This window comes from Leopardus geoffroyi, chromosome C2 (assembly GCF_018350155.1).
Source record: "Leopardus geoffroyi isolate Oge1 chromosome C2, O.geoffroyi_Oge1_pat1.0, whole genome shotgun sequence".
Lineage (NCBI taxonomy): Eukaryota > Metazoa > Chordata > Mammalia > Carnivora > Felidae > Leopardus > Leopardus geoffroyi.
In genome coordinates this window covers 134,487,024-134,502,523 of record NC_059333.1, presented here as the reverse complement: position 1 = coordinate 134,502,523, position 15,500 = coordinate 134,487,024, and the positions used below count along the sequence as shown (strand labels likewise).

The 15,500-nt window shown below is 40.6% G+C and overlaps 1 protein-coding gene across 16 annotated transcripts in view; it reads left to right on the top strand.

Moving 5' to 3' along the window:
- Nucleotides 1-15,500, top strand: part of TBC1D5 (TBC1 domain family member 5) — a 539,941-nt gene that overhangs the window by 501,647 nt on the left and 22,794 nt on the right. For all 16 annotated transcript variants that reach the window (XM_045503738.1, XM_045503736.1, XM_045503731.1 and 13 more), the window contains one exon: nt 13,423-13,522. In XM_045503738.1, the coding sequence (XP_045359694.1) occupies nt 13,423-13,522 (100 nt within the window). The remainder of the gene's footprint in view (nt 1-13,422; nt 13,523-15,500) is intronic.

Genomic DNA, 15,500 nt, shown 5'->3' with positions numbered 1-15,500 from the left:
GTTTATTACATTGAGCAGTTTTCATATTTGAATCATCTTTGCATTTCAGAAATAAATCTCAACTTGGCATCAAGGTCTGTAATCCTTTTAATATACTGCTGAATTTGGTTTGTTAGTATTTTGTTGAGTATTTTACATCAGTGTTCATAAGAGATCACTGGTCTGTAGTTTTCTTTTAGTGTCTTTGTCTGACTTTGGTATCAGGTTAAAGTGGCCTCATGGACGGGGCGCCTGGATGGCGCAGTCGGTTGAGCGTCCGATTTCAGCCAGGTCACGATCTCGCGGTCCGTGAGTTCGAGCCCCGCGTCGGGCTCTGGGCTGATGGCTCGGAGCCTGGAGCCTGTTTCCGATTCTGTGTCTCCCTCTCTCTCTGCCCCTCCCCCGTTCATGCTCTGTCTCTCTCTCTGTCCCAAAAGTAAATAAACATTGAAAAAAAAAATTAAAAAAAAAAAAAAAAAGTGGCCTCATGGAATGAGTTGGAAAGTGATCTCTCATCTTCAATTTTTTTTTCAAAAGTTTAAAAAGAATTAATATTTGTTTTCTCTAAAAGGTTGCTAGAATTCACCAGTAAAAAACCATCAGGTCCAGAGCTTTTCTTTGTTGGGAGTATTTAAATTACTGATTCAATCTCTTTACTAGTTATAGATCTGTTCACATTTTTTTAATTTGTGAATTAGTATTAGTAGATTTTATGTTTCTAGGACTTTGTTCATTTCATGTAGCTTATCCAATTTCATGGTATATAGATGTTCATAGTGTTCTATATCCTTTTTGTTCATGTAGAATCAGTACTAATGTTCCCAATTTCATTTCTGGTTTTAGTAATTTGGATCTTCTTTTTTTGTTATTGTTCTTTTTTTTTTTTTTCTTGTTTTGTTTTGTTTTTAGTCCTATTCAGCTAAAGATTTGTCAATTTTGTTGATCTTTTTGAAGAACAAACTTCTGGTTTCATTGATTTTCTCTAGTGTTTTCTAGTCTCTATTTGTGTATCTCTGCTATAATCTTAATTATTTCCTTCCTTCTGCTAGTTTTGCGTTTAATTTTTTCTGTGTAGTTCCTTACATTATATAATTAGGTTGGCGATTTGAGGTCTTTCTTGGTTTTGTGACGTGAGCATGTATAGCTATAAATTTCCAGCTTTAACACTGCTTTTCCTAAATCCAGTAAGTTTTGGTATGTTGTAGTTTTGTTTTCATTTATCTCTAAGTATTTTCTAACTTCTCTTGCTATTTCTTGTTGGATCCATTGCTTGTTTGAAAGTTTGCTGTTAAATTTCTACATATTTGTGAATTGTGGTCAAAGAAGATACTTGGTATGGCATCTGTCTTTTTAAATTTGTAGAGATTTAATATGTGGCCTAACATATGGTCTATCCTAGAAAAGATCTGTGAACATTTGAGAAGAATACATATGCTGTTGTTATAGATAGAGTGTTTGTAATGTCTATTAAATCTAGTTGGTTTATTATATTGTTTAAATCCTCTATTTCCTTTTGTCTGGTTTTTCTATCCATTTTTAGAGTATTGAAGTGTCTTTAGCTATTATTGTAGGAATGTCTTTTTCTCCCTTCTATTCTGTCAGGTTTTGCTTCATAAATTTTGCTGTTATTAGGTGTGTTGTAAATGTTTATAATTATTTTATCTTCTTGCTGTATTGAACCTTTAATTCATATATAATATTCTCACTGTGTGTGGGGCTTTCAGTGCATTTTACTTGGATTTGTTAACTTTCTTGAATGTTTATATGCATGTCTTTCATCAAATTTGGGCCATTATCAGCCATTACTTCTCTAAATAACCTCTCTATCCCTTTCTCTCTCTTTTTTCTGGGACTCCCCTCATGTGCATATTGGCCCACTTGATGCTGTCTCAAATGTCCCTTAAGCTCTATTGACTTTTCTTCAGTCTTGCCTTTCTTTTCTTTCAATTCAGTAACTTGTTGACTCCTTTTTTTCTCTGCCTACCCAAATTTACCTTTGAATCCCTCTGGTGGATTTTTCATTTCAGTTACTTTCCAGCACCAGGATTTCTTTTTTGGTTTCTTCTTAGGATTTTTATCTCTTTACTGATGTTTCTGTTTTGATCATCTATCATTTCCTTGATGTTCTCCCCTTCTTCCTTTAGTTCTTTGGGCATCTTTAAGATGGCTTTTTTAAAGTCTTTGTCCAGTAGATCTGCTATCAGGTCTTTTTCAGGGGCATTTTCTGTTGATTTATGTTTTTCTTTGGAATGGGTCATACTTTCCTGTTTGTGTGCTTTGTGTTTTTGTTGTTGTTGTTGTTGAAAACTGGATATTGTAATCTAATAATGCGGTCACTCTGGAAATCATTCTTCCCCTTTCGCAAGGTTTACTGTTTTCTGTTATTGTGGTATTTTGTTTGTTTGTTTGTAGGCAATCTCTGTACCAAGGATCAGCCTGAGATGTGAACTTCTGATCCTCTTAGGTCTTTTCTGAACCTGTGCCTTTCCCTGGGCATATGCAGTCACTTTCTTATTTCCCTCATATATGTAATTGCTTTTGAATGTTCTAGTCTTTGATAGCTGGCTTCCCAGAGGGGAAGAAGAGAAAAATGAAGTGGAAGATAGAATTCAGGCTCTTTAAATCCACTGGACGTGAGCAGGGAGAGTGGATGCAACAGTAGTGACCACTCTACTCTTTGTAGACTGTGATCAGAATTAGCAATCAGCAAGGATGCCTGGGTGGCTCATTTGGTTAAGCATCTGACTCTTGATCTCAGCTCAGGTCTCAATCCTCAGGGTCGTGAGTTCAAGCCCTGCATTAGGCTCAGCACTGGGAGTGAAGCCTATTTAAAAAATAAAATAAAATAAAATAAATTAGCAATCAGAGCAAAATCCTTGATGTTTGGAGGACAGGGTCCTTTTTGCCTATTTTGGCTCTCACAAGTTGCATGCAAGCTGCTCGGGGAACAATTACAAAGCTGCCTGCTACAGGGCTAGGGGTGGGGGGTGGGTAGCTGCTATTGTCCTCAGAGCTGAAATGGACCAAAACTGACTTCACTTTACCCTCAAGCTTTCCCCTGGAAGTAGTTAGTCTTCAGTGGACTCCAGCTTTCTAAAATAGTTACATGACGAAGGTTCTGCCAGTGGAATTGTTGTCTAGGTGGGGAGACAGATTTCCTGGTGCTTCCTAGTCTGCCATCTAACCCAGAGGCAGTATTCTTCAGTGCAGTGGTTCTTAATAGTATGAAGTCATGTAAAATAATGTGGAGTTTAGGTTTTAGTGCCTTTTTTTTTCTAGACTATAACAGGCAAGAAGGAACATCACCATTAGAACATGGGTAGAGGGAGGTCTTTGTGATTGTTAAAAAAAAAAAAAAAAAAAAAAAAACTTTCCCGTGAGGACATCTCTGGTGTCAGCAGGCAGTGTGCATCTCAGTGGTGGGACATAGCCCTGCATCAGAGCCTGGGAAACAAGGAAGCCTTCCAGTGTAAGTTTTGCTACTGGCTAGCTACCTAGCCATGTTGAAGTTTGTTTGTAAAATGAAGGGACCAAAAGAAATGATCTTTAAAGGCAAGTTCAGCACTGAAATATGATTTGTTACCTTAAAATGTAAAACCGTAAGCTTTGAATTTCAGTCCAAAATTTCTAAAGATCTTCCCATTCGTATTTAACATGTTTGTGTACATACTGTCTGAAAACAGGAACTGTTTTATTTACTGGGGAATTTGCTTACTATCTTTAGTTTTTAAAGTATCTGCAAGAATCTCATTCTTTCTAGGCAATCCGTAAAGCACAACATGCAACCACTGATGTTCCCACATTAGGTGCACAGAAAGAAGCCTTTTACCCTGAAAGTATGCTCAGGGTTTGCACACTGTACAAAATATCGTCGTTTACTTTTTTAAAAGTTATTTCATGTAAGTTATTCTTAGTGTTTAGCGTTATTTATTTAGTTATTTTTATGTTTATTTTAAGATAGCACGACCTTGAGCGGGAGAGGGGGAGAGAGAGGGGAGAGAAAGAATCCTAAGCAGGCTCCGCATTTTCAGTGTCGAGCCTGATGGAGGACTCAAACCGTGAGATCACCTGAGCTAAAATCAAGTCTTAACCAACTGAGCCACCTAAGCGCCCCTAGTGTTATTTAGAGTATAGGTTTGTTTAGACTATAGTGTTGTTTAGAGTTTGATTTGGAATAAATTTTGGTAATTTAAAAATATTAACATCTTTTTCTCCTTGGTAATCAAGGAGAACTTTTTTTTTCTTTTTTCCTCTCCATTATGTTATTTGAATTTTGAAATACTTGAGTTATTTGAGTTTTAAATTTTCTTTTCTTTTTTCCTTTCTGTTATTTGAATAGTAATTTTATTATTACAAAAAATATGATATGATTTCATTGTGGAAAATCCAGAAAAAATAAGCAAAAAGAAGAGGGAAAAATGATTTATAATCTCACCATTTGGAGAATAACCAATATAAACACTTTGGTGAATGTCTTTCTTTCCTTTTTTTTTTTTTTTTTCCAAAATCATTCTTTTCCTACTACTTTGTAACTTGTTTTCCCCTAGTATATGATGTTATCGTTAAATGTTTTCCTATGAGAACATTTCAAAAAGTTGTGTAATCCTCCATTTATGAATGTACCACAAGTTACCTAAGTCACTTGTCGTTAGACATTTAGGATGTGTGTGGAATACGTATGGTGAATATCCTGGGAGTTATGCTTTTGCACGTGTCGATGATTCCTTGGAACAACTTCCTAGAATTATATAAATAATCTAGAGACAACAAGATGGACACTGAGTGGGCGTTTACCATGTGGCCCGTACCACACAAAGCACTCCATCTGGAAAGTGTCCCGTAATTCAGTCCTCCAACAATCATCTGACGTAGGAGTTATCATGATCCCAATTTTACAGACAGGAAAGTGAGGGACAGAGAGCTTTGCTGTACGGTCAGGGTCACAGAGATGGGGACGCAGGCACCATGTGTGCAGGTCCCAGGGTCCGTGAGCGTATTCCAGCCCGCTCCGACACAGCGGTGTCGCCTTCCACACCCGCCTTCCACTTATTTTTAGACTCCTCAGAAGTCTCCTTTGTGCTCTTCTTCCGTTTTTCCTGGTGGTGGCTTCCTCTGCTGATACCATATGCTCTGGCTTGGATTTGCTCCACACCGTGTGTGTATTTTGCCCTTGTGTACACCACAGCTTCCTCAGAACATCCGCGGCCTTCCCACTTTTTCTCCTCGAGACTTTCCGCTTCCTTCACTTCCCACTTCTTGTTCACCCATCTGCTCCAGAAAGCCTGGGCGTCTTTCCTGGCTTCTGGTTGCTATATTTAGCCTGTTCCCGCAGCCTGCAGTTGGTGTCGGTTCTCTTGCCTGCTTCTCTTTCTATCCGAGGGCGCCCTCTTGGAAGCCAAGAGAACTCCACGCCAGTGCTCGTGCTGCCCCACTTTTCTCCCAAACCAGGGGCTCTGTGGTTTTAACTAGTCCATGGAGAGCGACCCTGCGGCAGCCTGTTCTCATCGTCATGCACATGATGCGTGTCAGGCAGTTGCCGCGGCAGTCTGCATGTCAGACCGCGGCCCTTGAAATAAAACATTATTGTCTGAAGTCAAAATATAATAGAGATGAATGGGAGATGAAGGGAGCTATTCTGCCGACCCTCAGCTCCTGCTATTCTCCACACTCGGGCTCAACTCAGTGGCCGGGTTCTTTGCCCGGGTCCCACACTTCTGACCCCATTCTTTTGTTTACTGGGTCCCTGGCCCCTAAAACACCTTTCTTCATCATTTCTTCTGAGCCAGGTCCCACCAAAGTCTTCTTCCTTAAGACCTACCAAATTGCCGCCTCTTCCAGAAACTCTGCTTTCGTTTCGACCTCTGACTTGGAAGTCATGTGCTCCCTGCGGAGTTGTGAAGCCTCATGTTTCCTATCTTCTACAGAACTCGCCTGATTCCTTCCTTGCCTCCCTCTGAACCTGTAGAGGTCTGAACCCATGTCTCATTCATTCTTGTATTTCCTAACAGTACAAACGAATATGTTGCTGACTACATCAATGAATAAGTGAATAAATAATAAACTACACAAGCTTATCCTATTAACCAAGAAATAACAGAAAGATACGGTATCATTGTACAAAACTGACACATAAAATCCACATATTATTAACCAGTTTAAATCATTGTATAATATTTGAGTAGAAGTATAATGATACATCAGCTATTTGGGGATGAAGGATGGTGGAAATTCTGCTTTTTAAAAAGCAAATTAAAAACAAAACAAAACTTGTCTTCAGAGACCGTCAAAACAACAATGAAAACAGAACACAACCAATCGTACCTCAGTATTTTTGAAGGAAAACGATTTAGTAAGTAATTTGGGGTCAGGACTTAACATTGTAATTGTTGAATCTCTCTTAAAGGAAATTGAGTGTGAGGTTATTCATTGGAAGGACCGTAGTAATGAAGCCTAAGAAAGGACGAGTACACAGGGAAGAAATGGGAGTGAGGGCCATGTGACTTAGGCTCTCAAATAGCTGTCTACACCTTGGCACACACTTCCAGAAAATGTGGCTTACAGAGGAGGAGACCATGTTTCATGCAGGAGATAATGAGAGAATCTACCTCAAGGTTTTGTTGTGAGAATTAACATGAGTTCATGCATGTAAAGCTCAGTGGCTGGCAAATTGTAATTGCTATAAGAGGGTTAGATACTAGCTGTTTTTCTCTTTAGGTGGAGTGGCCCTCATTCTCTGGTCCTTCCCTGTGGGGCCGCCACATACGGTTGGTGATGTGTTGCACACAGTAGCCTACGTGTGGCCCTATTTCGTAAAGCTCCATCAGTTTCTTCCCTCACCTGTCAATATTGCCATCCAATAAGACGGTGATGGGCTCTTTAGCCTATACTAAGTCTGTCTGTGCCAAGCCGCCTAAAGTTTTAAAACTATGAACCAGTGTTTGCCAGCACTAGGTCATAAAACCCTGTACTTAAATTCCCTTTCACTGTTTTGACCTGTCAACAACATTTTGTAAAGAAAGAATAATTGCCTTTATTGAGTACCTGCTTTGTTCCAGACACTCTCCCAGTGTTCTCATTTCATTCTCCCACCAGTTCTGCCAGTGGAGGTGAGGGGAACAAGAAATTAAAGAACTTACCCAATATTATACAGGTAGTAACTGGCAGAAACACGATTTGAACCCAGGTGTGTGAGGCCAGAATTCCAGCCTCATCCACCACACTCCATCCTATACTGGAAGGCAGAACATACATGCCAGAGTAAATATCATAAGGGTTTCTCTTCAGTGTCTTATTTACACATAAAAATTACACTAACTGCTTGTTTCCATAAAACCTCAAGGCAATTAGCCAAGCATTTGTTTTGGATTACAGAGGACCAGTTTACTGAAAACAAATGACTAAGGCTGTCCGTGTTTAAAGCATGTTAGTTGGGAGCAGAATGAAGCTTAAGAAGCTAAGATAGAAGTATAAAGTTGATTCCCACAATTTGAGAAGCTTGATTCTTGGCTGTTCTTTTCTCTGTAATTATATAATAGAGTGAAGAATAAGTGACAAGCCACCCTTTGCCTCCAAATGATTCCATTTCTGTTTCTACAGTCTGAGAAAGTTGAAGGGTTCAGGAATGTTTTAAGATTAAGAAAACTCTAGAGGGGAAATACACTGGCTTTCAAACTTCCAGATGGAGAAGGTTCTTGGGCCCCTCAGCCTGTTCCAAAGAGAATCCTCGTCTTATCCCATCCGTGGGCTTTTTGGTGGGCTTTCCTTTGGGAAACAAAAAAGGCTTAAATGAATGAAAGTTGTCATTTTCTACATTGTAGATTCCATTTGTGTTGATATTTACTTGGGACTTAGGCAAGAAAACTCTCTTCATTGCTGCCAGAGCCCAGACCACAATTGCAGACTTGGAAAACTGTGTTCCTAATTTGTGCATGCTCAACCCAGCAAGTGCTGGGTGCTGCCCGCTTCTCAGGGCTTCCCCGTGCCCTTGTGCAAATTGTGCACTGCACAACTTAGAGGGCACCAGTCTGCTCACGTTTTTGTTATTACAGTGTTCCAGCTAGCACACTAAAGTGTTTGAGGAAGAGACCCTCTGAGCTGCATGTTTCCTCCAGCTGTCCAGCGCCTCCACCACCAGCACACGAGACCTCTCTCCTCAAGTGTCTCCTCTCGAGATCTTCTTCCTTCCCAGCTTTTAAAAAGCAAACAAATGAAATAAAACAAATCTATTTAGATGGGAGTGGCTACTGGAGATTAAAGTTCCCAAGGGCTTTTATATCTTAAAGGAAGTGATTGCTAACTCCAAATTAAAACTAATACATAAGATAAATAGAGAAGACTTTTTAAGCCAGGAGGCAGTACATTCCTGGTGTCCTTTGTCCTCTCTGGGCTGACAGCACCCCAGTTGGTGGCCGCACACAAGAAGAAACTGAAGCCATTGCTGGGCCCCATTCTTTTAAAAGCCTGCCAGGCTCTGGCCTTGGTACCGTTCTGAGCTCATCCAGCTGGGTTTGTGTCTGTAACCTATTGAAAAAGTGACTTCAGTGGAGGTGGTAGGAGGCAGAGACCAGGATTTCCAGAGCAACTATTCTTATTTCATCATAAGACTTGCATGTACTCTACCTCATACTCTGGTAAATTACACAACACTCTTATTCTAATTATGCGATTGTAATCTCCATGGAAGCAAAGTGTCTGACTTATACCCTCTCCAAGGAGTGCTGAATTTAAGCCCGGATTGGGCGAGGATTACTTAGGGTTACACAACTAGTTAATGGCAGGACCAGAAATAGAACTCAGATTTCCTCATGCCGTAATAGCAGCCTAGTGTTCTGCCCCTTCTACCTCTGTTCCAGTTATCTGTTGCTGTGTAACACCCCATCCAAAATTCCACTCCTTTAAACAGCAACGCTGCTATTTCTCATAGGTTTCTGGGTCAGGCATTTAGTTGGGCTGTTCTTCTCCATGTGATGTTGATTGAGTCACTCACTTAGCTGGTGTCAGATGGATTGGGCTGAAAGGTCCCGGAAGATGTCATGTACATGTCTACAACCTCAGTACTTCTCCCCTGGCCTCTTTCTCTCCATATTTTCTCTCCTCTCTTTCAGGATTCTAGCCTGAACTTCTTGACATCTTGGTAGCTGTCTTCCTCTAGTGAGAGCAGAAATAAGCAGAAGCTGACAGGCCTCTTACACTAGCCCGAAACTGGCACAGTGTGACTTTTACTGCGTTCTCTGGGTCAAGGCAGGTCACAAGTATCTATCTGGGAAGTAAATACTACCACTTGCTGAGTGGCACAGCACGTACACCGAGGGAGGGAAGGAATTAATGGCGGCCATCTTGGAGACTAACCATAACCGTAGTTAACCAGCAGACATAGCCTTCTCTCCTTAATTCCTAGTGCCGGACAGAATGGAGAAACTCAAGCCTGGGCAGAAACGAAAGAGAAAAGAGAAAGAGAAATGCCCTGAAACACTGCATCCTTTTCCATCTTCAAGCCTAGCATAGAGTTAAGAAGGTGGCACCCACCTACCCACATGGCCCTCCAATCATTCCTTGGCTGAGTTTCTTCTGGTCGTCTTTTGCGCATCAGAGGAGACGGTGCTACACTTTGTGCCGTGTGTGTAAAGAGCATGATTAGTGCCTGCGGATCCTACGGTGGGCATTTTACAGTAATTTCGTTTTACAGCTACTGCTATGTCTGTTTTCTGTGTCAGGCTTTTAAATGCCTGTTTCTAAGGCCCATTCTCTAAGCAGCAGTTAAAAACAGTACTTTTCAGTGCTGCATTGTGTATTGCTAAAATGTAATACACCTACAAGTAACCTTTTCAACCGTTAATTTCCATCTATAAGTCAAATCATACTCAGTTGCTAAGAAAAAGCGTGTCTCATTAAGTTTCTCCTGCTTTCTTTTTAACAGTACAGAAGATTCGTATATGAAAGAACAAGCATCTAAGACCAGAAAATCAATTTTCTAGCCTATTCTACCTCTGGCAACATCCCTTGTATGCTAACTAACTTGGTTAGGAATATCCTACATAATGAGGATTACAGGCATACTTCGTTTTATTGCGCTTTGCAGATATTACATTGTTTTACAAATTGAAGGTTTGGGGCAACCCTGCGTCAAGCAAATCAGATGGCACCATTTTTCCAACAGCTTTTGCTCACTTCGTGTCTCTGTGTCACATATTGGTAATACTTGCAATATTTCATTCGAACTCATTCATTTTTAATGTGTTTGTTTGGTGATCTGTGACCTTTGGTGTTACTGTTGTAATTGTTTTGGGGTGCCACAACCCACACCCACATACGACAGTGAACTTAATAAATGTTGTATGTGTTCTGTCTGCTCCACTGACTGACCATTCCCCCATCCCTCTCCCCTTCCTTGGGCCCCTCTATTCCCTGAGACACAACAGTGTTGAAATTAGGCTTAGTGAGGGAGGAATGTTGAAAGCTGAGATAGGCTGAAAGATCTCTTGCGCTGCCCGGTAGCCAAGCTGTGACTGTGAATGCGAAGGAAAAGCTCTTGAAGGAAATTAGAAGTGCTGCTCCAGTGAGCGCATGGATGATAAGAAAGAGAAACAGCCTACTGCCAATATGGAAAAAGTTTGAGTAGTCTGGATGGAAGCTCAACCAGCCACAACATCCCCATAAGCCAAAGTCAAATTCAGAGCAAGGCCCAGACTCTCTTCAATTCTACGAGAGCTGAGAGAGGGAGGAAGCTGCAGAGGAAAAGCTGGAAGCCAGCAGAGATTGGTTCATGAGGTCTAGGAAAAGAAGCCATCTCCATAACATAAAAGTATGAGGTAAACCAACCTTCTATTGGAAGAAGAGGCCAACTAGGACTTTCATAACTAGAGAGAAGAAATCAGTACCTGGTTTCAGAGCTTCAAAGAACAGGCTGACTCTCTCGTTAGGGGCTAACACAGCCGGTGACTTTAAGTTGAAGCCAGTGCTCATTGACCATTCTAAAAATCCTAGGGCCCCTAAGTTATATGCTAGTTCTACTCTGCCTGTGGTCAATAAATGGAACAACAAAGCCTGAGTGACAGGGCATCTATTTATAACATGGTTTACTGAATATTTTAAGCCCACTGCTGAGACCTCTTGCTCAGAAAAAAGATTCATTTCAAAATATTACTGCTCATTGACAATGCACCTGGTCACCCAAGAGCTCTGATGGGGGTATACAACAAGATTAATGTTTTCCTGCTTACTAACACAGCATTCATTCTCTAGTCCATGGATCAAGGAGCCATTTTGATTTTTAGGTCTTATTGTTTAAGAAATACATTTTCTAAAGCTCTAGCTGCCATAGATGGTGATTCTTCTGATGGATCTGGGCTAAATAAACTGAAAACCTTCTGGAAAGTATTCACCATTCTAGATGCCATTAAGAACATTCTTTTTTTTTTTTTTTTAATTTTTTTTTTTTTTCAACGTTTATTTATTTTTGGGACAGAGAGAGACAGAGCATGAACGGGGGAGGGGCAGAGAGAGAGGGAGACACAGAATCGGAAACAGGCTCCAGGCTCTGAGCCATCAGCCCAGAGCCTGACGCGGGGCTCGAACTCACGGACCGCGAGATCGTGACCTGGCTGAAGTCGGACGCTTAACCGACTGCGCCACCCAGGCGCCCCAAGAACATTAATGATGCTTAGGAAGAGGTCAAAAGATCAACAGTAACAGGAGTTTGGAAGAAGTAGATGCTAGCACTTATGGATGACTTTGGGAGATTGAAGACTTCAGTGGGCGAAGTCACTGCAGATGTGGTGAAGACAGCAAGAGAATTAGAATGAGAAGTCAGCCTGAAGCTGCGACTGAATGGCTACAACCTCCTGATAAAACTAACGGATGAGGACCTGCTTCTTATGGATAAGCAAAGAAGGTGGTTTCTTGAGATGGAATCTTCTCCTGGTGCAGATGCTGTGAAGATTGTAGAAATGGCAACGAAGGATTTAGAATACCACATAAACTTCGTTGATAAAGCAGCAGCAGGGTTTGAGAGGATTGACTCCAATTTTGAAAGAAGTTCTGTGGGTAAAATGCTATCAAACAGCATCACATGCTGCAGGGAAATTGTTCATGAAAGGAAGAGTCAGTTGATATGACAGGCTTCATTGGTATATTAAGAAATTGTCATAGTCACCTCAACCTTCAGTAACCACCACCCTACTCAGTTAGCAGTCATCAGCATGACGGCAAGGGTCTAGACCAGCAATGGCCAGCATTTTTAGCAACAGAGTATTTATTTTATTTTATTTTTAAGTAACCTCGACACCCGACACGGGGCTCGAGCTTACAACCCTGAGATCAAGAGTCGCATGCTCAACCGACTGAGCTAGCCAGGCTTTAAATTAAGGTATATATGTTGCTTTTTTAGACATAATGCTGTTGCACACTTAATAGACTACAATATAGTGTAAACATAACTTTTTTTTACATTTATATAAACAACTTTTACATGCAACTGGGAAACCAAAAAATTCATTTCACTTACTTTATTGTGATATTCTCTTTATTGCAGTGCTCTGGAACCAACCCCACAATATCTCTAGGGTATGCCTGTATTCTCTTACTCTGAGAAAAATTCTCTTAATCTTCTAAATTTCCTTGGGAAATTTTTTTGCATGTATGTTTTTTTTCCTTAACAAAAACAGAGGTGTTTTTTTTTTTTGTTACAGTTAGATTGTCTTTTACAGTTTAGATAATTATTCAACCTAGAGTATTTTTTCCTAGAAACAATCAAATAAATAAAATTCTCTAGTGTCATATCAAAAGAGGAAATGTAAGAGCAGCTATTTATGGACTGTAGGGGCAAAACATTTCCAAGTGCTTTGGGAAATCTCACATTTAAAGAGATTATCATTGTCTCTGGTTCCCCAAATGTATGTGAGGAAATGTGATATTTTTGTACCCAGCTGCCTAGGGAGTAGGGTCCACTGAAACACATTTTTTTTCTCCCCATTCGTGTGGCTCGGATATTGAAGATATTGTCTGTACTTTTTTTATACCAGGTTGTATGCGTAAACATTTACACATGGCACAAAGCTAGCATTCAGTTAGAAGAAGTCCGGTTTTGTTTTGTTTTTTATTTTTTTTTAACGTTTATTTGTTATTGAGAGACAGAGAGAGACAGAACGTGAGCAGGGGAGGGGCAGAGAGAGGAGACACAGAATCTGAAGCAGAATCTGAGCTGTCAGCACAGAGCCCGACGCGGGGCTCGAACTCACAAACCGCCGAGATCACGACCGGAGCAGAAGTCGGTCGCTTAACGGACTGAGCCACCCAGGCGCCCCGAAGTCCAGTTTTATTTTTTAACACTGTACCATTTCTCTTATTTTGTGCCTCGATAAAATCATCCAAATCACTTGGAAAACTGTGGGGATTTTACTAAATTTTAAAAATTTTCCATATCTTTCTTTACTCCTTTCATTTTAGGAAGAAGAATTAGAAGCCCAGATTTCCTTCCTTCAAGGACAATTAAATGACCTGGATGCCATGTGCAAATACTGTGCGAAGGTGATGGACACCCATCTTGGTGAGTGAGCTGCTTTGTCCCCGGGAGTAATGATGGTCATAACGACAGTATCCACTTGGCCCTGTGTTGAGCTTTTCATGTGAATTATCTCATTAATTCTCACAGCAGCACTGTGGGAGAGCTACTATTACTATCAACATTGTACAAGTGAGGAGACTGAAGCCCAGAAAGATTAATAAAATTTCCCAGGATCATAGTACTAGTAAGTGGAGTAGAAATTCAAAATCAAGCAGTTTGACTATAGATTTCAATGCTTAAGTGCTACACTGCCCTTTATAAATATTTGTCTACATCAAACCAAAATGAAATGTTGACCTTTCAAGGTCAAATGGTCAGCTCTACTGTTGTGCCAACCTATCTGTAATTACTATTGTGATTATTATTTTGACAGTGCTTTATTTTTTAAATACATAGGCTTTTTTTTTTAATGTTTATTTGAGAGACAGAGACAGAGACAGAGAGGGAGTGGGAGAGGAGCAGAGAGAGAGGGAGACAGAGTATTTGAAGCAGGCTTCAGGCTCCAAGCTGTCAGCACAGAGCCCGACGTGGGACTCGAACTCACGGATCGCAAGATCATGACCTGAACCAAAGTCAGATGCTTAACCGACTGAGCCACTCAGGCACCCCTTAAATACATGTTTTTAACCACCAGCCTGAAATGGACGTCAGGACCACATGACCTTTTCTTACTTCTGACTGTGCTTATATTCTAAGAAATGTCCTAGTTTGAAGTTCAGTTTATATGTGAGTCCTACATATGTCACATTAGAAAGTCTTCAGGCATTACTCTCTACATTTGTAAAAGTTCTGTATTTTGTAATAGAAATGGTCTCTGGTGGAATCACATATGTTTTGCTTCAGTAACTGTGCTGCTTGCGAAACTTCATAATGCATACTATTACTGGTTTTCGGTTCTCTTACAGACATCCTTTTTCTGTCCGTTATCTTCTTTCTCCAGTGTCTAGCATCTGTAGTTTGGGAACAAATTAGGAAAATAAGACTTATACTCTGATAGACGTAGCCAGTATGCTGCTGTGTAAGTGTGGACAAATGACAATACCAATTACTATAAGGTATCAGGATGCATCCCAGTTGTGAGGGGAAATCGAAGAGAATCCACCAAGGCAGAGGTCCTAGGAGTGGGCCATCCCTGGAGCCTTCCCTGAAGGTGGACTTTACCTTGGGCTCCATTGACTCCTCAGCCTATTCATGAGTTCACTTGCATGTGACCCAAACAGCTGTCATTTAGGTGTAGCCTAAACCGTACTGGCCTCTAGCAAGTAATGTTCCCTTACAGATTTGGAGAGGTGCTTGACCTCAGTGGCCGGTTGTCCTCCAGTGTCTTACTAGGCAGCTGGCTGGGCCCTGTTCCATCATCAGCCTTATTTCTCCTCTCTCGACCACTCTTCTCCTTTACAGAAAGAGCTCAAGAGGGAGAAACAACAGGGGAAACCCTGGCGGGTGATCAAAAGGGTAGTACCCCTGATCACAGTAAGAAATGTTACCCTTGTCACATCTGGTCCACCCCTGTCGAAACGATTTATTTATATGCTTCATGATGATCATCTTTAAAAATGCATATAGAACTAAGTTTATGTGAATCTCATAGCATCCCACTATAAATGCATCAAAAAGAAGTCATTAAGAGAGATACAGTTTATATATAAATAATATATATTATATAACTAATTTTAGTTTATTTAAATATAATTTTTAATTTTAAAGCAAGTGTGTGGGGAGTTGGGGGGAGGGGGTCATGTGTGTTTGTGTATGTTTGTTTCTCTGGCCGTGTGGGTGACCTTTGTAGTGCTTGATTTTGGTTTTGACCAAAGTAGGAGAACAAAGAAGTGACTGAGAGAAAGATGTACTGGAACTCTAGAAAATCCTGTTAGGAAATCTCTAGGTTGTTTGGTCCACATAGCAGCTTTTCAAGCAGCTTTACTTAAGCCTAAGAATTTTTAAAGAGCTTTCGCTCTGA